Raw genomic sequence first — 27,133 nt, forward strand, 5'->3', positions numbered from 1 at the left:
AATTGAAAGTAGATCCAGAAAAATGAAAAGAAGGTGTGGGGGATGGAGGGGCAGGAGGGAGAGCCCAGCCAACTGGCATAGTTTGACATATTCAGCTCAGCTCTAAAAGTCTGAGGCAGCCTGGGCTCCAAACCACACAGACCTAGATCCTTCCTGCACGCTCCACATCTGCAGCATTGGGTTCTGGTAAAAGAAGGAGAGGATGCAGAGTAGTTAAAAGCCATTGTTTTGGTTGTGTGTATTGGTCCTCTCTCTCTATATATATATATATAAAGATATTTATATATATACACTCAGTTCTGTTAGTTATTAAAAGTATAAAAGCTCAACTACAATGGATCTACAGAATGGAGTATAATATTGATTTCTACAAACATTTTGCCTGGCTCAGAAAGGTAAGACGTTCACTACTTGTATAATGTCTGCTCTTCATATGTTCACGTGCACCACAGTTGCACTACCGTCTTTATTGCGTTCTTTTTTTTCTTTTTGCTCTTCCAGTGTACTTAAAGTTTCCACAGTCAATATTTCAGTGGAATACGTTCTTGTTTCAGACATGAAGCATTGCTGCAGAACAACTACCACAGTAGTTCTCACAACTATTGCAGATGGTAAAAAAAGCTTAACGTAAAAGCTAATTTCTGTTATTACCTAACTTGATAAACTCTTTATTTCAAGGTGGTTGTCTTGTTGTTTTGTATATTTTTAAAATTGCTTGAATTTAATTGAATAAGAAATGTACACAAATCTGACATAACATCTTCGGGGGGAAAAAAAACATCAGCAATTTTGTTACATATGATAACTTTTGTATTAGTTTCTGCTGTGTTTAAAATGTTCAGTGCTAATTTGCTTATTAGAAAGTGACTATCAATAACAGATATTTAGCTAACAACCTGCATTACATTTGTACCTTGGTGACAGCCTCCAGAATTACAGCTCAGTTTATTGATATTTAAGGTATTCAAGGAAAATATAATAAGTAAATTGGGTAATTGAAATATTTAGAGAAACACACTATTTTGAAGAAGCAAATCAGCTACAAAACACATATTTTTTTTAACAATCTTGATTCTAAACCCTAATATTAAAGTAGGAAGAATACAATATTTCATGACACCATCTGCAGTCTTTAGGATAAGCTTATTAGTAACACAAAAAATAAAAATAAATGCTTAAGTAAATATTGCACAGTTGATAATATGGCATACTCAGGTAATAATGATGCAATATTAAAGTTAACAGTGGAAAAACAGTGGGGAATCAAGCACAGCAGCCTATTTACAGAACAAGCTGAAATAATATGCAATGTGCATGATAGTACAGAGCATTTCGAAGTAGCTAAGGTGTGTGCACGTTTACCGGAGTATCTGAGCGACAGTGTAAATGATCCATGATCTGATTTAAAGCATTTACTTAATTTTGTGATTCAGTATTGGTCAGTTGTTTAATGTATATCCATAACACAACGCGTCCTTGTTTCACTTCTACAGTAGAACAAGTAATCAAATCAATTATCGTTTTGAGGATGGGTTAAGGTATGAATGTTCCAAGCTATACTAAGAACTCAGCAGTCATGTACAAATCTTTTCAGAAGAATCCTGACTACTTGGAAACTGGCAATGTACCTGTTCACTGTGACATGCCACCAGATTCACCACATCAGTCCGTGTGTCTTGAATAAACCGCCCACATCTTTATAAAAACCACCTGCCATCAAGCACACACACAAAAAAGATCAAATTGACTCTACCTCATGTTGAGCTAATATACCTGATCCATTTTTTTTCTTTATCTGATGTTTTTTTGTTAACTGGCTCGATTAAAGCTATCAACCAAAATAACCTATTTGCAAATGATATCACAAGCTTGTTTTAAAAGCTACAATTAATCATATAGGGTTTAGGGAAAGAGTTTCTTTTAGAGACTGATTTGCAGGCAGAAATAGGGTTTTTGGTCCCTTCTGAATCCGACTGATCTGTAAAGTGCCTAACTTTAGCCCAGACTATTGGAGAAAACTCCACTCACTGAACACCGTTTCAAGATAGGCACCAGCACCCTCAACAAAGTGGATGGATGGATGATGACACTTTTAATCTGTTTTACAACACTGATGTTGCATGTATATATTGTACATTTTTTAAGTCTGGACTTTGATTTGGCCATTTCAAAATATTGATTCCGTTTTAATTTTTTTTGAGCCATTCAGAGGTAGACTTGCTGATGTGTTTTGGATAATTTTCCTGCTGCATAATCCATGAATGCTTTGTCCCAAAGTCACAAAGAGATGGCCTAGCATTACCCTTCCAGATTTTTCTGGAACAGAGCAGAATTCATGATTTCATCATGAAGTTGGTTTTCAGCAAATGTGAGGCAGGCCTTTGTGTTATTTTTGGTCAGTGATGGCTTTCACTTCAGAGCTTTCCCACGTATGCCATTTTTGCCTAGTCTCTCTCTTATCATTGAATCTGGATGATGTTCTGATGCACTTTTTTTTTTCTTTTTTGGATAATGGTTGTCACATTGGTTAGTTGGAGTCCTAACATCTCCGAAGTAGCTTTGTAACATTTTCTTGACAGCTATGCTTACAATGTTGTTTCCTGTCTGATCTGCATTCAGGGACAATGTGTTTTGCCATATTTTGGCCTACTTGATGCCGTCAGACAGGTTCTACTTTAGTGATTTATTTATGCTAAAGGTTCTACGAGTCTGACTGTAATCAGAAGCATGATTTGAAATTGTATTCTGAAAACTGCAACTTGTATATCTACCCTACAGTATCTCCGTCTGGTGTTAAAACTTATTCAAAGATCTTAAACATTTAGGTTGGATTTAAAAAAAAAAGCTAATCCAGAATATTACAATGGTGTAAATATTTTTTAACAGCATTGCAGTAATATAATTCTCTCTACTTAAGGAAAAAAATAAGTAAATTAATAAAATAAGTGAGGATAAGCAGTATTTTGAAAACATGTCCTCAAATTTGAAACTGGTTTTACTGATGAGGCGTGCAAGCTGCAAGGAGTATGGGCATGCAAGGCTAACTCACCTTCCAGCACGCATCTTTTATGGTCCACTAAAGTTTTACACTTAGTTATGAATACCCCATAAAACAGTATAAAGTTGCCCAATAATTTCTAGATGTATTTGCTACATGGTCATAAATTGGCAATGTTTTAAAGTTGTAGCTGCTTTAAATATGTTTATAGTCTCTTAAAACCTTAATTTACTAAAAAAAAATAAGACTTTTAAGAAGGCATGTTGCAACGCTCTGCCGCATTAAAATGGATTACTAACCACTAGAGCTTATCAGCTAATGCTGGGAAAAGCTTTACTTCCAGGCATTTGACCAACTGCCTGAAAGGAAGTCCTGTGAAAAAAATGTGTCAGTTCAGTTCTATTGTGTTTGGTTCAGTTTAATTTAATGAATTTAAAATAAATAATACTTCTTTAATTTCAAACAATGAATAAAAACGTGGGCTGTGTTCACATTTCTTGCACTTCAATGACTGTCAGGTATCCCTGAGTACATAGGCCACACTGACCTAATCCAATACTCCCCCCTCTAAATTATTTAACTGGTATAAACTGTGGTACACAACTTTTAATGCTGGATTAGGATTTGTAAACCTCTTAGAGCCTCCACACAGTTCTAGCACTGTAAGTAGTTTTAGGTTTCTGTGACTAAAGGCTGTAAATAATAATAATGAAAAGAAAAAAATCCACTCAGAAAGTGAACATACTAAACTTAATCAATTATCTATATTCAACAGGAAAACATCAGCTCAAACAACAGTGAGTCCCACCAAGAGCGATTATCACGTCTGGAGGGAGACAAAGACTCGCTAATTCTACAGGTAGGACACCGTTGCATTGGTCTTATGAAATACAAAGAAAAATAAATAAGATTGCTAAGAAATATAAAAAAGTTTCCAACACTGTTTCTTTCATGCACATCTGAATATAGAGTGAAACACATGGGAACTGATTCGAAACTTTGATTTTATCTCAAAGCAGAGATAAAAGAGAGATAGATGGAAAGAAAGGTGAAAGAACAAAGATGTATGGCTGCATTGTGTTGTAAATGTTGCATAAGTTTCTGTTTCACTGCTCAGGTGAAGCAACAGTCATATAGTGGGTTTGGTGTTGTTAGGACACCAGAATCTGTTGTTTTAACCGGTGTGTTTATTTTCTACCTGTAGGTGTGTGTAGCACTCGGGGCTGTTGAGCAAGGGCTCTGTAGACAGGCTGAGGCTCGCACCATTGTGTGGCGTGTTGCATGTAGGTGTGTTGGTGTGTCAGTATAAGTTTAGAGTAAATGCCTTTTACCTTTGTCACATAAGGAAAACTAATTCTTTAGAAATGTTAGGTCAGTGCTTCTCGTTAGTATAATTAAGGCAAAGGTCAGAAGTTCCCATATCCGTTTCAGCCTCTAAGCATAAAAACATCAGTAATATATGATTTATTTACTCTTTTGTGACTGTAGATTTTATGCATATTAAAATGCATCTAGTGCAAAAAGTATGGACATTTCTTTGTTGAAAAGTTTATTGTTGGCAATAAACTTTTTGGTGCTGGAAAGCCTGTTTATTTTTCTTTTAATGCTGCCACGATTGTATAAAAATACATGTGTGGGTTGAGCAGTAATTGAGTATGTGGGATTCTTACTTATGTCCTCTTCGCCAGTACTGAATAACTTTTTCTGATAGTAGTATGATGGTATGGGGTGGCCTCTCCCTTACTTGAAAAATAAGTTGTCATATATTTTAGGCAATCCCACATTGCCACTGTTAGAAAACAAACTCTATCCATAAAGAAGTCAATGCCCGCCCACACAGAGCAGGTTTTATCAGTTGCTACATGCAAAATTTGGGGTTGCGAAAAATACGATGACCTGTATGCAGTCCTGGCATCAACCCCACCATTACTTCACCAATACTATGCTTGGGTGTGCTTTTCATACCAGAGTGACCAATTCAACCGCACTGACAGACTTTCAAATAATGCTGGCTGAAGAAGGCGATATCACAGCCATGTGTGACCAACCAAGCTAGTGACCAGCATAAAGAGGATGTTGTGGTTGTGTAGGGTTTTCATATTAAAGCCCATGTTTGTCTCCTACATCTTTGTGTGGCCGTGAGTCCATTGAAGCAGCAAAGTACTTTTTTTTACTGGTTTTTAATTAATCAGGGCTTGATTTTACAACTTGTTTTTAAGATACATATGTTTCTTGTGCCTTTTTATTTTTAAGTGTACATGTCTTCAGTAGGGTCTACATGGCTTTTATAGCTTTTACATGAAAAAAAGGTATAGAAATAAATTTCACTTACTAACTTACACCCAAAGAGAGTCGGTCAGAGTAAGCTGTTGGCATTGGCAATCAGGACTTGGCAAGTTTCCCATGGGCAAAACTCACATACTCAACCTACATATGTATTTTCTTTACGTAGGTTGCACCATTTTCAGGAAGAAAAACAGGCTTTCCAACAGCATTAGTTTTATTGCCTAAAATGCATGGCTATAATAAGTAAACAGAAATGGCCTTACTTTTACTGCCAAGTATACTTACCTGCATGTGTTGCTGACATTGCTGAAACTATTGCTTTATTTAGAGTTACAATGAATCAAGAAGAAACACTTTTTTTGTTCCCAAATGAACTTTATGCATCATATCCCAAATATGTGACATATCAAATAAACTAAACACCAGGATTTGAATAAACATGACTGAGACCAAGAAGGACATATAAACGCAAGCCCTTTTGCGCTGTAACTGTGCGATCCAATCTTGACACAAAAACCTATCTGCAGTCTATGCTCTAATAATATTTTGACATATAAAAACCTACGCAGGTGAGTGTGCTGACAGACCAAGTGGAGGCTCAAGGGGTGAAGATCCAGGACTTGGAGAGTTCTTTGGTGGAGCATCAGCACAAACTCAACTGTGCAGAGGAGATGCTGCAACAGGTAGTTCCTGCAACTGACTTTGAATTATGCCGATTGGTTCAACAACATTCTCGGAAACAATTGATTTGTGTGAAACTGGACTAAAGCCAGGAAAGCCTAACTATAACAGTGACTGGAAAAACTTGTTCCATCCAGTAAAATATGACAAGTCACCACAAAAGTCCATCTCATTTAATCATATGACCCCCTTCTGCAGCTTCATGTGCTGTAACCTAAGATCAATGAGACTTCTCCTTTCAAAATTCCTTACTTGGATTCCTCTGAAAGTGCCTGCAGATTACCTTGACAACAAAAATATTTAGGACGCGCAGACTCTTTCCCGGGCAGTTTCTCACTCTGGGTGCCTGTCTGGTTATGCAGGGCCAAACTCATCTGTCTGGGTAGGAGATTAACTGCACTGCAAGCCACTCCCCCAACTGCTAACCACCGTGAATGCTCACATGCAGGCTTCTGGAGAGACAGAGAGAGACAGGAAAGGACAGCAGAGGGAGGGAGAAGGGAACAAACGAGGAGGGGAGAAACAGCTGTAAAAAGGTGGAGAAACAGGAGTGAAAGAGAGCAGAGCGGTTCTCCTGTAACAGTTGGACGTGCTTTGTTGGCATTCGGTTGTTTGCTTTAGACGTAAAAGCGTTTGTCAGAGGCCACTGGATGGACTGGATGTGTGAAACTTCATCCTACTTGAACTTCGACACAGTGTTTTCATGAGGGGGAAACTGACACATACTGGATAAACCAGGTATTAATTTTCTTTCTTATGTCACAACTTTTCCAAAATCTCCATTTCAGCCTGGAGAGGCGGAAAAATCTGATCAAGTCAAAAGCCGATTTGTAGTTTTGTCTCTTTCATACAACTCAATTTCAAGTATGCACATTATTAAAGGGGACACTAGTTTCTTGGAGACGAGGTCATTATGAGGCTTTGGAACTGAGCTGTAAATCTCTTCCTGGTGACAGAGTGAAAATTTTCCATGTGCTGTCCAGTAGACAGAAAAGCCAACATTTTAAATGTTCTTTTGCCTTCTTGTAGAGTTTCATGCTGATTTCTGGACGTTCAGCACCTGCTTGACATGAACCGCATTAAAAATACATCTGCCCTTATGGTCTGGTTTACCTCTAATCGTTGACAGCCTTTCAGGAAAGATATTGCAGAGCTGTTAAACTGTAATCTCTCTCTCTCAGCATCAGGTTTGATAGGTCATTCATATACAGAGGACAGGGAAATGCACCTGTCAAAGTTATTTTGATATTCTGTCAATGAATGTTTTGCATGCTTTTTCTTGGTCTCACCCCCTCCCTCCTCCCTGTTATGTACTTTGAGAGAGCTGCGAAATAGACATTATAAATAGTGGTCATGGGTTGTGTATATTTAGCCACTCAAACAGTTTCAGAAAGCAATGTGGTTTGTGCGGGGGGGACTGTCATTACAGAGTTGAGAGCTCGCTGTGCCTCACACTTCATATTGCCTTTGCAGAGCAAGTACTGTGTGTTGCGTAGAAGTGAGGGCATAATGTATATAGTTGCATCTGACTGTTTTTCTTCACACTCATGCTGTGTGTCGTTGATGACAGGAGCTTGTGCACCGGATGTCACTCGAGAAACAGAAGGTTAATCTTATGGGGGAGGTTTCTTATCTGAAACTAAAGCTGGCAGACATGGAGGGAAAGCAGGTCCCTGGGACCGAGAGGCAGCACAAAGCAGAGGTGAGAGTTATCATGGGATCAGTTATGATTGTTGTATGTAGATAGACCTGGGTTCATAATCTTGATTCAAACTTAATGCTTGTTGATTAAAAAAAAAAGTTGTGTGGAGGATAATGACTTTAATTTTACAGTTGATTTGTCATAGTTTCCAAAGCTAATATTTAATATATTTTTTTTCAACACCATAAAGCCTTCTTTTCAAATTACCTTAGAAATTGTTTTACTGACGATGAAGCTCTTTAATCACCGGAAATTTGAACATGGCTCTGGCAGTAATGACGAGGGTAAACACAACAATCTGTTTCCTGTTCTGATTGATCTAACTATTCAGTCAGCTGTTGATTTTATGGAAGCCCATAAACACTTACAGGAGCAGTGGAAAAAAAACACCACAAAAAAAAACAAAAAAAAAAAAAACCTTTCACCCAAATACTGGCTTCATTGTTCCTGGGAAGTCTACAGAAAAAAAAAAGGAATTGGGATATATATTTTTTTAACTCAATTTAAAGAGATCATGTATTTGCTTAAGATTGATGCGTTAGCTTACCAGCAGACTTCCTAGGCATTTATAGACCACATGAACTCAAGAACTGGAAAGGAGAACTTTTAACAGACAGGATGCTGTAATGTATGTAGTTACCGTCCAAACACGACTTCTCAAAGAGTCTTTTTGTCCTCGGTTTAAAGGAGTTCAAGCCCAATGGAATCGTTGTGATGGCTGATGGCCCAAATATGCGAGGCTTTTGTTATTGGTGGCAGTTGAGGTTACAGGTGGTCCTTTAATTGAATATTTCCACAATATTTTCTTAGGATCATCTGAATATAGCTAATTTTCATAGAAGTTTGTACTGGAAGATCCAAAAGAAAATGCAGATTCAACTTTCAACACCTGCTTTGACTTAATGAGACCAAATAAACTGATTTTTTCACTATACCGGTCCCCCACGTGTTGACTTTATTACATATAAACATGCCCTCATATATGCATGTTTGGATGTACACACACAAACACGCACATGAAGGGCTCTTTGCTCTGGGGCCAACAAGCTCATGTTTATAATTAGCCATGGAGGCCCTCCATATCATTTGTCATATCCGCTGTACTCGACCCCAAGTAAAACTTTGTCTGTTCACAGTCCAGGCTTAACTCGGCTGCTGGTTACATACCGTCTGGGGAACCGTTGGTAGAAATCTCCTCTAAAAAGGCACAGAGGCCCTTTTTTAAAAGTCGAAATCAGTACAGATGACCAATAGTTTAAAGAATACTGGACACATTTTTCTTAGTAAAACTAAAAAAAAAAAAAAAAAAAAAAAAAAAGAGTTTTGGATAAACCAATGTTTGCTCAATAAGAGTAGCGGTACCAACATGTTTTTGAATATACGTGTGTTTAGATACCAATTTAAAAAATTTGCCGTATGGATTCAGATACATTCATAACAAGAATCCTGGGATTTAATGATTATCTAGACAATCAATAAAACTATCAAACAAAGTAAAGAACAATACTGATGACGTACATAATGATGTACATAAATACACATATGTAGACACCCTGTGGATATAGAAAATACACAACCCGCTTTGAAAGACTGGCTTTATGGTGTTTAAAATGATACCAAAGTAAATTTCAAAACTTTTCTACCTTTCGATGTACCTTTCCATTAAAAAGACATTTGGAGGGAAAGAAAAGCAACATTAATATGGTTACATAAATGTGCACACCCATAAATTAATACTTTGTCAAACCACTGTTTGATTCAATTCCACCATTCAGTCTGCCGTGATACACATCTACCATCAACTATAGAGAATCTGACAAAATGTCAGTAAAGATCCGCTGCTGTGGTCAGATATTCTTGATATTTGCTCATTGGTGTCCTTTAGCTTAGTAGAGTTTGCACATAGGTTAGGAAGCTGCATGAATTTATGGTTAGTACTAAAATCTCTTGATAACAATCTAGGCACAAGATATTTTTGCCAGACTAATAACTTTACTGTGTTTGCAAGACAGGAGCCTTTTCTTCTAAAGGGAAGATGAAGGCCTGGCTTAAATTTCACAAATCTTTAGTGAAGAATAAATTATGGTCTGATGCAATTATACTTGAACTTTTGGTCACGATTACTCTGTATGCTTTGCAAAAAAACAACACTGCACACTGGTGTGTTGGTGCAAACATCATGTCCTGGGGCTACTTTTATTGAGATGTAGCCTGTCATAGTTATGGTGGATCAGTCAGTTTTGACTTAAAACTCTAAAATCAAACAAAAGATTTACCTCATCAGTTTTATTTATTTTATGTTTTTACCATTTCATACATTTTCAAATGGCAGAGCAAGAGATCAGACCTAAACCTGGCAGAAACCTTTAGGGATCACACAAAGAAGGCTGTGGACAAGATATGTTCACAAGCCCCAAAATCTCTCAAGAGTCTGGTGGATTTTGACGATTTTGGCAAGACAGAGTGGGTCAAAATTGCCAAGTCATGTGGGATGGAAACAGACTCCAATTAAAGAAGACAGAATGCTGAAATCAAATAAAATGGTGATTTGATAAAAGTTTGAGGGTGTCCAAACCTATGCAACCAGGTTGTAGCATCTTCTTTTAAAAATAGATTTTCATACAAACAGATGTTTTTTTTTATTTTTTGAGTTGAATAGCACATCATAAAGGTCAGATTAAAACTGAAAAAAGTTTATTTTACTTTGTTTCTGTTTTTAGATATTTTTATTAAAACACCTGCCATTTTATGGGGTGTAGATATTTCTATACAGTGGATGCACAAATCCTGCACATAGTTTCCTTTTCTTCTTCTAAACAATTTTCTCAATTTCTTTTCTCCCCCACTCTATCTGCCAGACTGTAGTGAATTTCATTAGTGAACTGCAGGAGCAGATGTGTCAGTTTCAGAAGGAGATCAATAGCAAGATCCAGGAGAAAAAGCCCGTGGAGATCTCGACTGACAGCAGGTTTCCAGTGGTGTGCCCCAGTGAGTCCGCTACTGGGCGTGGCAAAAACTTCCCGGTGTGCTGTGATGGACCCTCGGGGGGTATGCACAAGACAGAGGGGGCTCCAGACAGACCTTTGGGGAACCTGAGAGAGGGTAGCTCAGATGCAGAGCAGCGGTGCCACTGCGGAGGAGAAAGAGTAGGCATAGTTCACCTGCATGGCTTCTTCTATTGTGCACAGCATGGGTTGTCTCACCTTATTGTGTTGAGCATCACATGGAATGGAAACATTTGCCTAATATCTTAAGAAGCGCTAAATATAGCTGAATAAATACAACTAATACCTTTTGGATTATGGATTAACATGACATATTAAGAATTGTCAATCATTAACAAGTGTGTTTTCTGTGAAATTACGATAAGCATATTTATGTTAGCAACTGTGTGTGATGCTTGCTAAGTTTTCCAAATGTTTCCTGTTTTAGGTTTTACTTAAAGAACTCAGAATTCTCAAGGAAAAAGTGCAGTACTTGGAGGACCAGAAGTTACAGTATGAAAAGAAACTCAAGGCAACCAAGGTAAAATATCTGTGTGTTGACATTGAGATGTACTATAAATGGCCAAATTCCATTGTTAATTGTCTGCTCAACTTTCCTGAATATAGTCCAATCTGATGTTTCGGCCAACTAAATGAGTCATTCTCTTGTGCATGTCTTTTTATTACTTATGCTATATCTTTTTATGCTATAGAAATATAATTAATGATACTTTAGTGTGTTTTAATAAGCTTCTTTTGTTTTTATATATAGCTATAGACTTTCCTCTTTTTTATCTTCAGTCTAAATGAGAAGTGTCAATTTTTTTGGAACCGATCAAAATAGAGCATGTTTAAATTTCTCATATTCTCTTTTCTTTTAGCACTGTGTAAGTTTCTGCTGTGGTTGTTTAGAACTTAATATAGTAAGGGGTTAAGGCCTACTTGAAAGCTAGAGTTTAAGCTACATGAACAGCTGAAGGGAGGGTCGAACTTTGTTGTGCAGCTGAAACTGTTTAGTCATTGAAGCATTTGTTAAACAGCAAAATGAAAAAAAGATCCTGTCCTACAGAAAGGATCTCCTTAGATTTAGGCTTGTTTAACTATAGATTCTGGTTGACTTGTGGTAAACCCACCTTCCATGAGCCAACTGCACCACAAAATTGACTACTTGCCAGCATATGAGCTATGCCTTGCTATGTTTATTCAATATGTATTGTCATAGTTGCCACATTTCACTTTATTCTTAATACGGAGGCACTGTTCAGATGGAACAAAACTTTTCCATCTGTGTCTTCGTTATGTAGAGTGCTTTAAAACAAACTATAAACTGTGGTGAGCTTTGGTTCAATATTTGGTGTTTAAGAATCCAGAGAGGGGAAAAAAAAAACTTTTCCATTCTTTGTTTGGGGTGCTTCATAAATAAGAAATGGAAAGAAAATGGACTTTCAGCATGGGTACATGCAGGGATTACAATGTTACAAGCATGTATCTGTTTAGCCTTTTATTAATGGTAATATTTTTGCATGTGAACATTGAATAGACATGTGTTTCATTTATGCTCAAATTCCTCATTGTGTGTTACCCTCAGGCAGAGGTCGGCTGCCTTCAGCAGCTTCTCCTCAGCAAGAATGCAGAAATCGAGAGCTTGCACACTCAGTTGCTGGCCAGACCTCCTCTGACTACAGAGATCTCAGAGAGAGGTAAGCAAACAATTCATGCCCCTTCAATGCCTCAACAACCTACCAGTGGCAAACTACAAATATTTACACAGTCACAGATAAAGCCAATTTTCAACTGTCTTTTGCATTCAGTAATGGCTATGGAAAAAAATTATCCTTAATAAGCTGTTTTTGAGGGTTTCTGTGTCTCTCTCTGAGATGTACAGGAAGAGGCTAAACACTGAATGTAAGCCTATTCAGCATTTAATAAAAATCTACCAGCTCTTATTGACTTTTAATCTAATGTTCTCTGCTTTTTTCTCCAGAGACCCTTTCCTTGATTAACGTTTTTATTTCATGTTTCTTTAAGAGTTGAAAATGATCAAAAACCTTTGCTCAAATTACTTATTTGCTGTTCTTAATTGTCTTTATGTATTTCTGAAGAAATCATTTCCCTGTTTGTCAAAAACTGTGTCTGTCTCTGCTGTGTTGAGTCATTATTATAGTCTTTTAGTAGAAATGCTGATGTATGCCTTAAATTGTTACACAGAAAATGCAAACAGTGGGGTCTACAGGCCTGAATATGTAAAAGGAAATGCCAAAATAGCTTTCAGTGGTATGCAAAAATGTTCAATCTAATGAACAAATGTGGACCGGATATTATCTTAACAAATTAATCCTAATGCCACTAGCACATTTTATTTTCTAAATCATTTTACTATTTAATGGTTCTTAGTTGTATAACATGAACAGGAGCCAAAATGGATTAATATATTGTGTTACTTTTTGTGACTAAGACCAAGAACTACAAAAACTTCGCAGTGGAATGAAGTCGCTGGTTGCTGCCAATGATGAAAAGGTAAGCTGGAAAAGATGTGGAATCAACTGTTTCAGGTAATAATTTCATGATGTGGACACATTTCATTACTATATAATTTAGTTAACCGCCCTGTGTGTGGACACAGAGGTTTTTCAAATGTCTGAAAGTAGCTGCTTTTAGATTCTGTTATTTATTAGGAGTGCCACCCTCTGACCATTTATAGCACAGAGGGTCTTTTGTATTCTTCCACCCAGGCTATCTTGCTCTTTAAGCATTTGCAGACTGACTTGCATGTGGTCCAACAGTGAGGACCTGCATGCACACACCCTAAGAAGAGCTTTTTTTTTTTTTTTTTGTGCTTTTTTTTTTTTGACTAGCCACAATTAGGCAGGCCTTGCTCTGCCAAGCTTAATTTTGGAATGAGCTGCATTAAGAGAACTATGGCAAAACCATGATGGGCACCACTTCAAAAAACACACACTCTGTGCAGCTGGTTAGCACAAAATACAGTTTCCAGCGAGGTCTAGGTCTATTCCCTCCCTGTCCATTACGGTACTTTGATGTAAAGGCCATATGGTGGAAGAGTAATGTCTGTGGGCGTATCAGCCACCAGCCATGCTAAACCAGCAGCGGGTGTTCGTGCTTCCTAACTTTTAACGGATATCCTAATAGGGTTATGTTGACTTTAAAGCTCCCCTGCTGTGATTTCTGCAGGACAGACAGATTGAGGAGCTCACACTGCTCCTGAATCAGTGCAGACAATTCAAAGAGGTTACTCACATCTCAAGACAAGGTGATGAGATTATTTACTGTTTCATATGAGTGACTGAATTTCTATCCCCATGATGTATAATGTGTAATCCTTCCTTACCTTGTGATAGCTCCATCTACTGTTCGTTCCTTGTCAAATGGTCGGACTGCTTCAAGTAGCAGTGAGGAAGGAGACCAGGCGCTGACGAAGACTGTTGATTCTGCCAGTACAAAATCCGATGATGTAAAGTCTGAAGTGGGTTAAGATAAATCCATCTGATTTTAATGTATTTATAAAAATAACGATTTGATTAAACAGTCCATAAGTATACTTTGTGTATTTTCTTGACCCATGGCAGATTTCAACCAGTAGTTTGTCCTCCCAGCAAACATCCTTTCAGTCAGCCCAGAAAGAATGTGATTCCAGGTAGTAAAGCACTCTTTGTCACAAAGAAATCATTAGAAACCCTTATTATTCTTTCTGAGTAGATTGTATTTTTGTGTTCACAGAACAGAGCCACAGACCTCATCAAGCAGCTTGAATGACATAACAAATGGACATTCACCAAAGGTATTCTGTAGTATCTATAAAGTATTTATCTATCACTTAATGAAATCAGCAGGATCCATCGTTGAATGTTCTTTTTAACCTGTAACAGCTAGACAGAGGGGTAAATAAAAAGTAAAGAGCTAAATCGTGGCAGTGAGTAAAGAGTGATTCAGGCTAGTTTAGAAGACTTTTAGGAACGCCAGAAGCCCAGAAGATGGGTAACCATATCAGACCACACTCAGGGTAGGGACTGGAATAGTGACTTGTTTTAAATTGAACAACTTTTGTGGGATTCAAATATAGACAAGGGAGACACCAAATATGTGCACTTTAATTTACAAAATAAGATTATTTCATAGTTTCTTGCTTCTCCATTTACAAGTTGGCTGTGAATGACAGGTATGTGAAAAAAACTTTCCCGTGATCTGTGGGCAATCAGAACAGGTTCTGCTCAATTGAGCAGCGGCTTGCCATCCATTAATGGAAAAACCTTCTAAAGTCTTCATACTTGTGGATCCAGTCTCTCTTCTTGGCTCTCTGGTTCTCCAGATCTTGGCAATAACAAAAGAAAGACTGTGGCTTTACTAAAAGCATAATCTGACCTCATCCACAGCCAGTACTAGCCATGTAATAAAGCTTAAATGTGACTGTGTTCATATTGCACTGTTCATATTGCACATCTATTTCTGTTGTACAATTTATCAAATAAAATTCACACTTCAGTTTTATCAATATTGATCATGAAGCCAAAAGATTTAATCTCATCCAGTTACCAGATTAAAATTTGCTAATGTTTTAAAGGGTTTCGTCTTGCACACCTTCCATGAAAGTTGAACTTTTGCAGGCTGGCCCTTTCAGTTTGACAGCAGCAAGAGCCTGGTCTAGGTCTCATTAACACCATTTAGGGTTTTTTGGAAATTTATTTTAGCCTCTTGCAGTGTGCTCTTTAGTGTAATTTACTTAGGTGGGCAAACCTTGGAAAGTTGGCAGTCATTTGCAATGTTCTCCACTGTTAGACTATTTTTGTACAGTGGAAAGGCTGATTTAAAATTATTTTGAGACCACTTTGAAACACTTATCAGACGTATGAGCTGCTATAATGGTCCACCTGAAGGCTCTATATAGCTTTTTCAATCTTACCATACTTTTCACTCTCACTTTAACAGTCAGCACACCAAACTAAATGTGTGATGTTTAAACAGTGTAGAAGTCTTTTGAAATTCTGAATAAGGATATTATAATCATAAAACCCCTGATGTGAAAGGCATGTAGCTGATTTTGTAGCCATTTTAAGTGGTAATAAATGTGGGGGTGTCTTAATTTATTTATTAAACCTAGCAATATGTGTTAAAATACATAAACAGGCAAATATCAAAATATTTTAGACACAAGCTGACGCAAAGTCTCCTGTTTTTTTCTGAATGACTGAATGCATTGATCTGAGTTCATGCAATTGTGTCAGCTCCATCACAAACTTTCTCCCTTTTTTATTATTATTATTTTTTTAAAATTTGTGAACAGTTTCTTCGTGGTGGTCTGGGGGATGGTAGAAGTCAGACCTTGCCTGTGAATTCAACTCTCCTGGAACAGGAGATTGGTGATGCAGATAGCCAGAGTCAAAAAAATCCAGATGGGAGTGAAGATGGAGACTCCTGCCAAAGTAAGTTCACACAAAACGCTTCAGACAGATTTTTTTTAGGATATGATAGGATAGGCTGCACCCTATAATGAGATTTGGCATAGGATCTCTCAGTGGCCCAGTGATGAGAGCAGACAGGATTCATATTTGGAGCTTTAACCACTTGCTTCTGACCAAGCGACCACTGTGGGCTTGATCACAGCTAATTGCAGAGGCTCCTATAAGAGCAGATGGATCGTGGGATAGGGTTACTTACCCAATCCAACCTCTCCCTTGGCTGGACCCACCACATTCAGCCCAGCTCCACCCTTCCTTCATGTGACTGACCATTTTAAAATCCAGACACACCCAGTTGTCTTTCTGAAACATTTGCACTGATAACAGGCTTTATCATGAAGCTATTACCATATAACTTACTGTAAAACCTTTGTTTCTCTTGACAAATGTGCAGTGATTTGTAACCTGTATTCTTCCAACACAGCACTGTGAAGTCAGGCTACTACACATGTTCCACATTAATTATATATATTTTAAATCAGGCTCCATACCCACTCATCAATGCAGTGTCGCTAGCACTGCCTTAACTACAGGAAACGGATCTAATCTTTACTCCAATGTCATCAATCAAGACCATGTTTTTGGCAGGACGTTACTGGAGCTTACTCTGACCTACTGCTAAGTGCTTTTTCAACAACACAAACACGGCTGCAGAGAAATTCCGTGAAATGAGTGGTTCTTTTGGGAAACAATACATTTGTATCCTCTTTGTCCTCACTTACAGACTGTGGTTTTTATGACCTCTTTAAGGAAAGTCGGAGAGAGCCCATGACTGCACCTCCAGTGAGAACTCCCCTGCTCATTGTGAGGGACAAACGCGGCCTGGCCAGCGAGCTGTGGGTTCTCCCGAATACATGAAGAACAATAGGAGCTTCAAGAGATTCTGGGGAAAGTAAGTGCAGACACGAAAACAAGTGAACAATGTACAATCAACCAGAAGGGGTTGACTTATTTATTTTATTTTCAGATTATCCTATTTACAAATATGCATGTGTACCAATATATCAACTCCAAAAAGCATTATAAAATAACAGCAGTATAAAGTCCCTTTGTGCGACATAATGTCTATTTAATACCCCAGTAACACTATTGATTTTTTTTTTTTTTTTTTACATTTCCATATCCAAATTTGAATATAGCTTTTAAAGCATAGGAACAATTCATGACTGGGGTATATAATGAGACAATATAAAAATAAAAACACAAATGATGGAATTCACCATTCATCAAGTGGAAAAATAGGATGCATTTAAACCTTGACCCCAACTCCACCACCACTGATGTTACAATGGTTTGGACTAACGTCTAATACCCAGAAACAGAGGCAGCAGTACCATCTGTGGAGCAGAGGAGCTGTTTATAAAGCACTAATAACTGACCTCCATTAAGAAAGAAACGTCCCCAAACGTGTGTTGAATGAGCTGCTCTTGCCACTCCCAATGATTTAGCAGCTGTAATAACTGCACAAATATGCACAACAGACGGGCTGCATGCAGAAATTTCATGGTTGTTTTCCTCCGTTTCTGTGCCATATCCTGCCCTAGTCATGTCTGTCCAACAATCGTCATACGTGTGGCTTTGTTTACAAGTTATAGTTTACGTGCAAAGAAAATAGAATGCAAATGCAAACCACACCAAATGAAAAAAAAAAAAGAAAAGTTGGCTTTTGGTCCAACCCAAACCAAAAGAATTTCCTGGTGTGAATACACACTGAGACCTGGAGGAGAGAAAAGAGAGAGCAGCGCAAGTGACAGAGGACTGAGAAAGAGGGAGTGAAGAAGGGCAAAAGCACACAAAATGTGGAAACAAACCAATTAATTACTCGATCGGAAATTTGACAGTTCCAATTCAGACGGCACTAATTACAGTCTGATGGTGTGCAGCTTTTCAAGTGGCGAATTGTGATGATTAATATTAATATCCTTATTAAATACATTTGGCTTTACAATTTAAACCAAAATAATTACCAAACATGCTGTACACTGTATACAATTTTGATAAGATACCATCTGTACATTTTATATTACACTTCACTTTACCTTTGCCAATCCCCTCAAAAACTGCTCTTGAAAAATCTGTTTGTTGTCCCTGCTCAACCCCCCCCCCCCCCAAAAAAAAAAAAAAAAAAAAAGTAGAAATAAAATAAAGGGAATTGCTCACCTTGTATGAAGATACGGTGCCTTGGGTAACACCTCTCTAGCATCACCTTTTTATGCTTTTAACACTGTGGTATATACACTTTGGTTACCATGTAAGCCTAGCTGCCATTAATTGTGTTGACTTTTTTTTTTCTGTCCAAAAATAGCGCAAGACAAACACTGAACAATGTGGGCAGCATATCTGCCATGGTTTAGTTGCAGCTTTTTGAAGGCTCTCTGATTCAATTACCCAATATTATATTTACTTAATTTAACACAATGATGATGTTCTGTGTCTGCTAATGCAGATTGACTAATTTTGGCATACAGGGTGCTTGAAAATAAAAGTGACACTGATTGTAGGATTAATCATTTGAGGACACTCAGGGCATTGTAATTTCTCTCCTAGATTATCTGTTAATTATAAAAAAGCAAACATGCAATATGTCAGAGTAATAGTAATGTACCCAGTCCTGATGCAGCAGTACAAAGTAAATTCCATGTGGTTTATCCCAACACACAGGTACTATGCAAATGTATCTCTCCACCTCTCTATATTTATATCTAGGTCTAGTTTCTCACCCACCCCCATTTCCCCTAGGAGGGGTGGGTGGCTGTTCATCTTAAACCTGGGTCTTCTAAAAGAGGTAATAGACCTCAGTTAGAGGTGGGAGATGAGTTGTTATGTTTATAGGTTTAGTCACTCTTATAGGTAGGCACTAAGTGTCAAGGGTCTTACCTGAGTGCCAGGACTTGAAGATGGTATAAACTTGCTATATATCCCCCGATACACAGTATATTCAATCCCTGGTTTCATGGAAGCTGAATGCCCTGCCCACTATCAAGAAAAAATCTTTGAGTATCAGCAAAATGTTGATTTAAAAAAAAAAATCCATATATGTTTTTTGTCTATCTGCATGCACACATCTAGATATAGGTCATAGAGTTCTATCACTCAAGATTGTATTTATTTATTTTGAGAATTAAACTGCAATTGGTTTAATCTGCCTGTTTCCATTTTCATCCATATAGGCTTCGAAGAACCCAGTCTGGGGGCTTCCAAACTGCAGATCCAGATGCTGGCCAGTTTAGAAGAGGAGGTTTGCGAGCAACAGCAGGGCCTAGACTTACCCGGACCCCTGAATCTAACCCCACACGGTAAAAGAAAAAAACACTTTGTTTCTACATTTTCCTACTTCCAATACCCCAAATAATGTTTTGTCTCTTTTTGCATGTTGTTGCTATCAGTGATCTGAATATTCCATTCAGCCAATGGACCAAGGAGCAGGTGTGTGGCTGGCTTGAGGATTATGGACTTGGCCAATACATCAATCTCACCAGACAGTGGGTTGAAAGTGGGCAGACCCTTCTGTCAGCCACGCCTCAAGATTTTGAGAAGGTTGGTGAACTTTATGCCAAATTGAACTTTAGTTAAAAAAGCTATTTTACACATCATTACATTTATATGCTGAATCCCAAGATCATACGACTTATCTGATCTAAACTTTCGTTTCTGTTTGGACATTTCTCACTGATTTCAGGAGATGGGCATGAAGCATCCCCTTCACAGGAAGAAGCTGCAACTTGCTTTGAGAGCCTTTACTTCTAAAGTTGCAGAGAAATCTTCAGAGCTGGACTACATCTGGGTCACCCGTAAGAGTTTATCTGCAAATTTCCCAGACCGTTCTAATTTTTTGTCAACTCTAAGATCAAAAAGTACTGTTCCCCATGCCATAAACCAAACAACGAGAGACAGTGTAATATGTAAATATATCTCATACTAAAAATGCAAATAATAACAATCTGTCACAACATGGAAAATAAACGTAATACAATATTTGCATTAGGGACGCATGTTTCACAAAGTATTTTAGTGAGTACATTTATGCAAGATTTTTATTTCCTCTGTAGGCTGGCTGGATGACATTGGATTGCCTCAATATAAAGACCAATTCCATGAGGCCAGAGTAGATGGTCGCATGATACAGTACCTCACTGTGGTAAGGCCTAATCAAACATTTACACATTTTTCTAATAAACTTCAAATAAAGCTGTTTTGGTTGTTGTGTGAAAGCATACTTTTCGTTAAATTCACTGTTGTTGTTTTTTTTGTCATCTCAGAATGACCTTTTGACTCTAAAGGTAACCAGCCAACTTCATCACCTCAGCATTAAATGTGCCATTCATGTTCTTCATGTCAATAAGTTCAACCCAAACTGTCTTCGACGCAGGCCAAGCGAAGAGGTGGGTGAACATGAAAGGAACCAAGGGGAGACTGAAAATATACTTATGTTAACATTCAGAGCAAAATTAATATCACACCTCAAAGATGTTTAAAGGCTTGGATGTTCTTATTAGGACATCGTTTAGTATAATGATGTAATATCAACGATATCCACAGGATGGCAGCAGAGGGTAAATGTATTTAAACATGGGCAGTTATATCCGATTTAAACTATTGCTTTTACTATTCATCAAAGGTAATTAAATATTTCTTATAGAGTATGGGTCACATAGGGATTTGTGTGATTTAAGTGGGGTATTATTTCAATGAGTTTATGCTTTTATTCCCAGAAACATCCATCTCCTTCAGAGGTAGTGCAGTGGTCAAACCACTGTGTAATGGAGTGGCTAAGAGCAGTTGATCTTGCTGAGTATGCTCCTAATCTACGGGGGAGTGGCGTTCATGGTGGCCTGATTGTGAGTACTGTAAAAACAGAAACAAATAACCTGTCTGTATTGCTTTTTTTATTAGGTATTACACTGAATAGAATATTGTCATTGTTATTTTACATATCTAAGAAAATTAAGAAGGCTGCAACAGCCTTTGGAAAGGGGCAGCAAAGCATGGTATAGAGCACACCAGAGATTTTTTTTTTCTGCAGGTGTTAAGGGGGGGCTAAGCATTTTAATGAGGGTGCTATGATAACTTATTATCACATTTTTCAACACACACAGACAGAAGCACAAGCAAAGGTGCACCCAGAACTCTAACATCTGCAACCGTCACCAATAAAGTGCATATGCACATGTGGTATTCTGCTGCTCAATTAAAGCATACACAAACATGAACTGCCACAATTAATTCACTGTAATCTTTTCCCCCAGATGCATCCATGAAACTTAGGCAGAAAAAAATGAGACAGAGACATGGGTAATATTTTTATATACACCTATCAGTCTATAAATAGTTTCATTGTACAGCATTTATATAAAAAGAATAAAGCCAGTTTTAAATCAAATCCACGTGAGCCATTTTCAGTGTCCTGAAGTCACTTCTCTTCAAGGCTAATAGTGTTAATATGGACATGAAAAATAACAAATAACATCAGAAACTAAAAATATAAAACAAATATTCCTTAAAAGCATAAAGAAGTGATATGTTTTAGACTTTAGATTTCAATAAGCTTATTACTGGTACAGCTTCCTTCTGTAATATATGTTAGGCCTGGCCTCCACAAACCTTATAAACTTATAAACACCTTATAAACTTTTTAATCTGAACATATGTTACTATCTTCAAAAACAAAATTTATTGACTAGCCATACACAGGCTTTCTCCTGACATATTTAAATGTTTAATCATATTTAATATAAAACTGTCCATCAGGTAACAAGCTGTTTACAGAAAGCATGAAATTCAAAAAGTCATCAGGCCTGAACTTGTGTAGTCGACTGGAAGAGAACAAAAGCAAGCTGTCTCCACTTTCATCAAACACAGGAATAGATATGAGACAGCAGAGGCTGAAAGATAAAGCAAAAAGAAGCAAAAAACATGAGACACATTGTGAGAACATTTCACACCATCAGGAATTTATAAATGGCAGTTTAAGTACTTTGAATGACTGAAATATATCAGCAGGTTTTGCACATACAGTAAAATGTTGAAAATGAATACTTAGAAAAAAAATGTCTTCATCTGAAAATAACGGTGATGATCTACTTTAAAATAAAGCTATTAGGTTACTTTAAAGAGTCTCCAGTAGGTCTTGGGTTAATATTTGCTGGACTGGTTTGGTGCTTCCAGTCCTCTCATCAGCATCATCCAGCACCTGATCCTCTGACCAACAGTCTGGCATCTGCTCATCTTATCCAACATATTGTTGACTTCTTTTTCTGTGGCTAAATCGACAGCAACAGGCATCTGTGCAGCATCAAGATCCCCGTTAGATGCACTAATGCTAGCTTGCCGAGTCCAACCTCAGTTGATTTGTGTTGTGAATGAATGCTCAGTGCTGCTGTTGTCATCCAGTATGGGTCTTCTTGAGCCTTTTTGGAGCTAGGAGGACAACATCCCAGCCGTGATGATTTCCCTTCGCTTTTCCTCTCGCATCCGAATCACCTATGTTGAGTTGAATGTGCACCAAAACAAGATGTGTGTGTGTGTGTGTGTGTGTGTGTTGTGTATTTAACAATTACATCACAGTATTTGCTGTGGAGCCGTTAAATGAGGTCATGGACTCAACTTACCAATTTCATAAATCCGCCATTTTTATATTTTTTACTAGTCCAAGCTCAAACATGCTATACCTATGGATACGTGAAAATGTCTGGTTGTTGGGTGTATTAACCCACACAGTTCATTACACTTTCCCCCAGCACACTACAAAAATGAAGGAACAGTGTGTGGAATGCTCTGCGGCCTAGAGGGGGGGCGGGTGTGAAATTGTTCATTTGCATTTAAAGAGGCCGCACCAAAAACAAATAGCTCGAAGACACACCTCTGAACAGGGGGAAAAGAGGATTGGTGAAGCAATATTAACAAGGAATTCAGACCAAAGCATTGCAATCCCACTTTATATAGACCACAGCTGACTGATTTAATTGTGTTAAAGGAAGGTATTAAAAAGCATATGTCTCCTTTAAGCCACAGTCTTTAGTGCAGCTTGCAAAGGTTTATTCCTCAACTCTATTAGGTATTGTTACATTGTATTGGCAAAAAGTATTAGGTCGCCCATCCAAATCGTTCCATTCGTTTGTTTCAATCACTTCCATGGTCGCAGGCAGAGGAAAATCCAACGCTTTGTCATATAGGCTGCTTTTGAAAACAGGAATGGAACAGTCTCAGAGGCTCAATGCATGTTAACTGATGCATCATCACAGGATGCCACATGTGCAATAGGTTCTTGTGACTGACTTAATTTCCCCAATAAACCCTTGGTGGCATTATGACATAGTGATTGCGACAGAAAGCAACTCAGCCACAAAGAAGTAGGCTAAATAAAATTCCATCAGATGTAGCGGCAATCTGCCCCTGGACTCTCAAGTAGTGGAGACATGTTTTTCGGAGTGACAAACTGCAGTTCTCTTTTTAGCAATCCAATAGACAAGTCTGGATTTTGCAGTAGCCAGAAGAACACACTTGCATGACAGGACAGTGTCAAGTGTAAGGTTTGACACAGATGAGTAATGATGTGGGACTGTTTTTCAGGAGTTAGCTCAGCAGTTTAGTTCTAGTGAAAGGAACCCTCAATGCTTCAGCATACCAATACATTTTTGGACAATTTTATGCTGCAGATGTTGTTGGGAAATTTTAGAGATGTTTTTTTTCCGTTCCAAAATGTCTGTGCACCAATGCAGTAAGCTAGGTCCTTTAAAAAAGCAGGTTTGGTGTGGAAGAACTGAAATAGTCTGCACAGAGACTGTGAGCCTGGCTTTCTCATCCAACATCAAGGCCTCGTGTCACAATTGCTCTTCCAAAGAATATGGTCAGATGTTTTGATAACATTTCTCAACCTTTTAAAGAAATCAGTCTTACTTGAAGCATTAAAGCTTCTTACTTGAAGCATTAAAGCTGTTGAAGCTTTAAGGAGAATTGCAAAGCCATGTTAAAGCCTTTTTAATAAACAATGGGATGTATTATAAAATACATCCCATATAAAGTTTGAGTGTGTTTTTGATAATCCTTTCCAAATTTTTAAATTTTATATAAGTTTTCATAGCTTAGAGACTAAGACAGCACAAAGACATAAGACTCTTTAAAGTGCAGCTAAGTAGGTACTTTTTATTATATAAAATTGTATTCAAATACACTGCATTTATTCATAAAGCTATTTGTCAAAAGTTTAGCTGATATATTTAGGAGCAACAAGAAGCACAGGAACACAGGATAAGTCAGGTGGTTCTAACCCACAATCTTCAGGAACTCCTAACAATTGTTGTGACGTTAGTTCTTGATTTCAAAACTATATGTATTAGGGCTCCTTGGAAATGTATTTGAAACTGTCTCTGCACAGTTTCTCACATATTATTGTGGTAGTAGTAGTCTCTTCTTGGGTTGTGCAGGTTGCATCAGTGTATTAAATACCATTGCTCATCCCTGGTATGCAGGATCACTTGTTTCATAGATGGGTCCTGCCAAACAACATTCAGTCAGTCCTGAGGGTCGTTTTGGTCAATCCGGAGGCTGAGGCCAACAAAGAACAGGCTAACATGGCAGCTATGGTGCAGCTTTAATCAAAGTAGATCCACCAATCTGTAAGCCTGGAAAAGACAAAAACATGGCCTCAGAGTAGGAAGCTTGCTGTTCACAGGCTTTTATTGCAGGCTGTGGCTTCAGAACATTTTAATAATAAAATACACATTAAACTTTTTTTTTCCTTTCAGCATTAGGATTAAAATATATTTGTTTCTTTTCATAGATCTTGGAGCCTCGCTTCAGCTCTGAGACTTTGGCCCTGCTTTTAAATATTCCTCCACAGAAGACTTTGCTCCGACGTCATCTTGCCACCGCCTTTGGTGCTCTGGTTGGGCCTCAAGCCATGCAGGAGAAACGAGAGTATGGCAACGCCACAGGCCATGTGCCGCTTACTACCACTGCTAAAGTAAAAGTAAGATGGCCATTTAAATAAATCATTCTGTCAATGTTGTTACAGGAAAAAAATACTTAACTTTTGTGTTTTTTTTTTTTTTTCAGCCAAAGAAGCTCGGCTTCACCCAGTTCAGTCATCTGAGAAAGAAAGAAACCAGATGAATCTGCAGACTACATCTGCCCAATAGACAGTGATGCGCTAACGGTGAATGGAGTTTCTCGCTTGCTGTCTCCAGCACACAGAGGCTTTAGCTCAACTTTGGACAGACAAGTTGAAAAACGGCAACCAGCAGCTGTAAAATCTCAAAGTAATGTTCCAGACAATACCTGAATAAACAAACAAGAAACTCAATTCTCTCTGCCACTTCCTGACTTTATATTTGCTGAAAAAAGAATGTGGATTTCCTCTAAGATGCAATGTTTAGTTTTTATCTGGATGAGCCGGAAATACATTATGAATACACATGACAAGTGCTCTGTCATTGTCTTTTTGATCAGATATAATTTTTTTAAATATCTGTATTTAAGAGGTAAAGACAGATAATACTATGCAAATAGTACTGCAAAGGCTGCTGCCTGCATTCCTTATGAAAATTGATTCCAAAGCTTAACTCATTGCTGTTTTATTGACCATTCTATACGGAAATGTCTGTATATGTTTTGATGTATATCAGGATTTTCTGTACAGCGTAATAATTGACATCAGGTACTTAAAGTATGTTTCTCTTTACTTTTGGATTTTTTTTTTTCATTTCAAGTAGTGCGTTAGATAATCAAATGAAGCTGTTTTGTAAATGTTATTTCTTTAATTACAGCATTAACTTAAGTAGTGCATTTTCCTTATAAAATTGTCATTTATCAAGAAGCTTATCTCAACAAACTGTAATTTAAAATAGTTTTCTAGCTAAATATGATAAACAAAATCTATAGCTCATTTTTTTTTTTTTTTATCAGCTCTAAAAAGGACAGAGCACCAGACCACTTGAATGGTTCAGTAAATAAATGCATGCTAATATTTCCTATGTAAATATGCTGATGTTCTATAATGATGTAAAACATTAGAAAAACGCATATGTTTTCTTTCTTCCCTCCAACTTTCTTCTTGGCATCACAGTAATGTCTGTACTATGGGTCTGATCCCATATGACTTGGAAGTCGACTCTCCATAGTGGTCTGGCACTTTCAGGTTATTTATATTTAGGGCGAGCTTGGAGCTATTTATTTATTTTTTACCTGCTCTTGTTTTTGGCACTTGTAGCATTTTTCTGTTGCATTTGTTTGTCTGTTTTTAGTTGAGAGTTGGAGTTTGCATAATTCTATTTTCCTTGATTGGAGAATTATTATTATTTTTATTTTTTTGTTGCGGGACAGTCAGCTTTTGGCTGTGCATTTGCAGCTGTCTACTATTGGTTTTAACCCTTAAAGTACCCCCAAATAGTTTAATGTCTTATTTTAGGTTATAAAACCTGAATGTTTGAAATTATAAACGTTAACTACATTTAAATACCTTATCAAGCCAGAGATAACTGCAAAACGTTGTTACAAACTTGCAAGTATCAACAATCCAATGTGTCAGTTTAATTAAACCATTGGGAGCTGCAGCAAATGCTAAGAATGCATCTGAAAGCAAATAATCTCATGGATTTAAAAGTATGGTATTTCCGTTTTAGATTGGTATTCAGACTGTTGCTTTACTCTTACTGATTTAGATGTACTTTTGCATCTGTTTTACAGTGCTGTTTAACAAACATTGGCCTGTATGTGGGTGCATGGGTGGCTGCTTTGAACAGGCTCAGAAATCCTGCAAAATGTTGTCTGGTTCTTTGATTTTTAGTTTTACTTTGCAGCAAAAAAGACCTAAATCACAACATAAAGATTTTGACATTGTGGTAAAGAGGAAATAACAGTTGAACATGTTAGCTCAATGTGTAGTCTGCTTTTCGCCTTTATCTTTCTTTCTTTTTTATTCATTTTCATTTGGATGTTTATCTCTGCATTCAGTTTGTAGTTCTGTTTATTTAATACATTTTGTGATAAAAGTGGATGGTATCTGCTGGTC

At 37.5% G+C, this 27,133-nt stretch overlaps 1 protein-coding gene across 1 annotated transcript; it reads left to right on the forward strand.

Moving 5' to 3' along the window:
• ppfibp2a (PPFIA binding protein 2a) lies at nucleotides 1–27,133 on the forward strand. The gene is given in 23 exon segments (XM_036136420.1): nucleotides 1–395; nucleotides 3,774–3,857; nucleotides 5,854–5,967; nucleotides 7,536–7,667; nucleotides 10,526–10,813; nucleotides 11,100–11,192; nucleotides 12,240–12,351; nucleotides 13,107–13,168; nucleotides 13,844–13,922; nucleotides 14,011–14,135; nucleotides 14,239–14,306; nucleotides 14,390–14,450; nucleotides 15,951–16,089; nucleotides 16,876–17,017; nucleotides 19,296–19,421; nucleotides 19,512–19,662; nucleotides 19,805–19,916; nucleotides 20,175–20,263; nucleotides 20,385–20,507; nucleotides 20,838–20,963; nucleotides 24,905–25,093; nucleotides 25,180–25,221; nucleotides 25,223–27,133. Coding segments are annotated over 23 exon segments (2,688 nt in total). The 5' UTR covers nucleotides 1–347; the 3' UTR covers nucleotides 25,406–27,133.

The sequence above is a fragment of the Fundulus heteroclitus genome, chromosome 4 (genome assembly GCF_011125445.2).
Source record: "Fundulus heteroclitus isolate FHET01 chromosome 4, MU-UCD_Fhet_4.1, whole genome shotgun sequence".
Lineage (NCBI taxonomy): Eukaryota > Metazoa > Chordata > Actinopteri > Cyprinodontiformes > Fundulidae > Fundulus > Fundulus heteroclitus.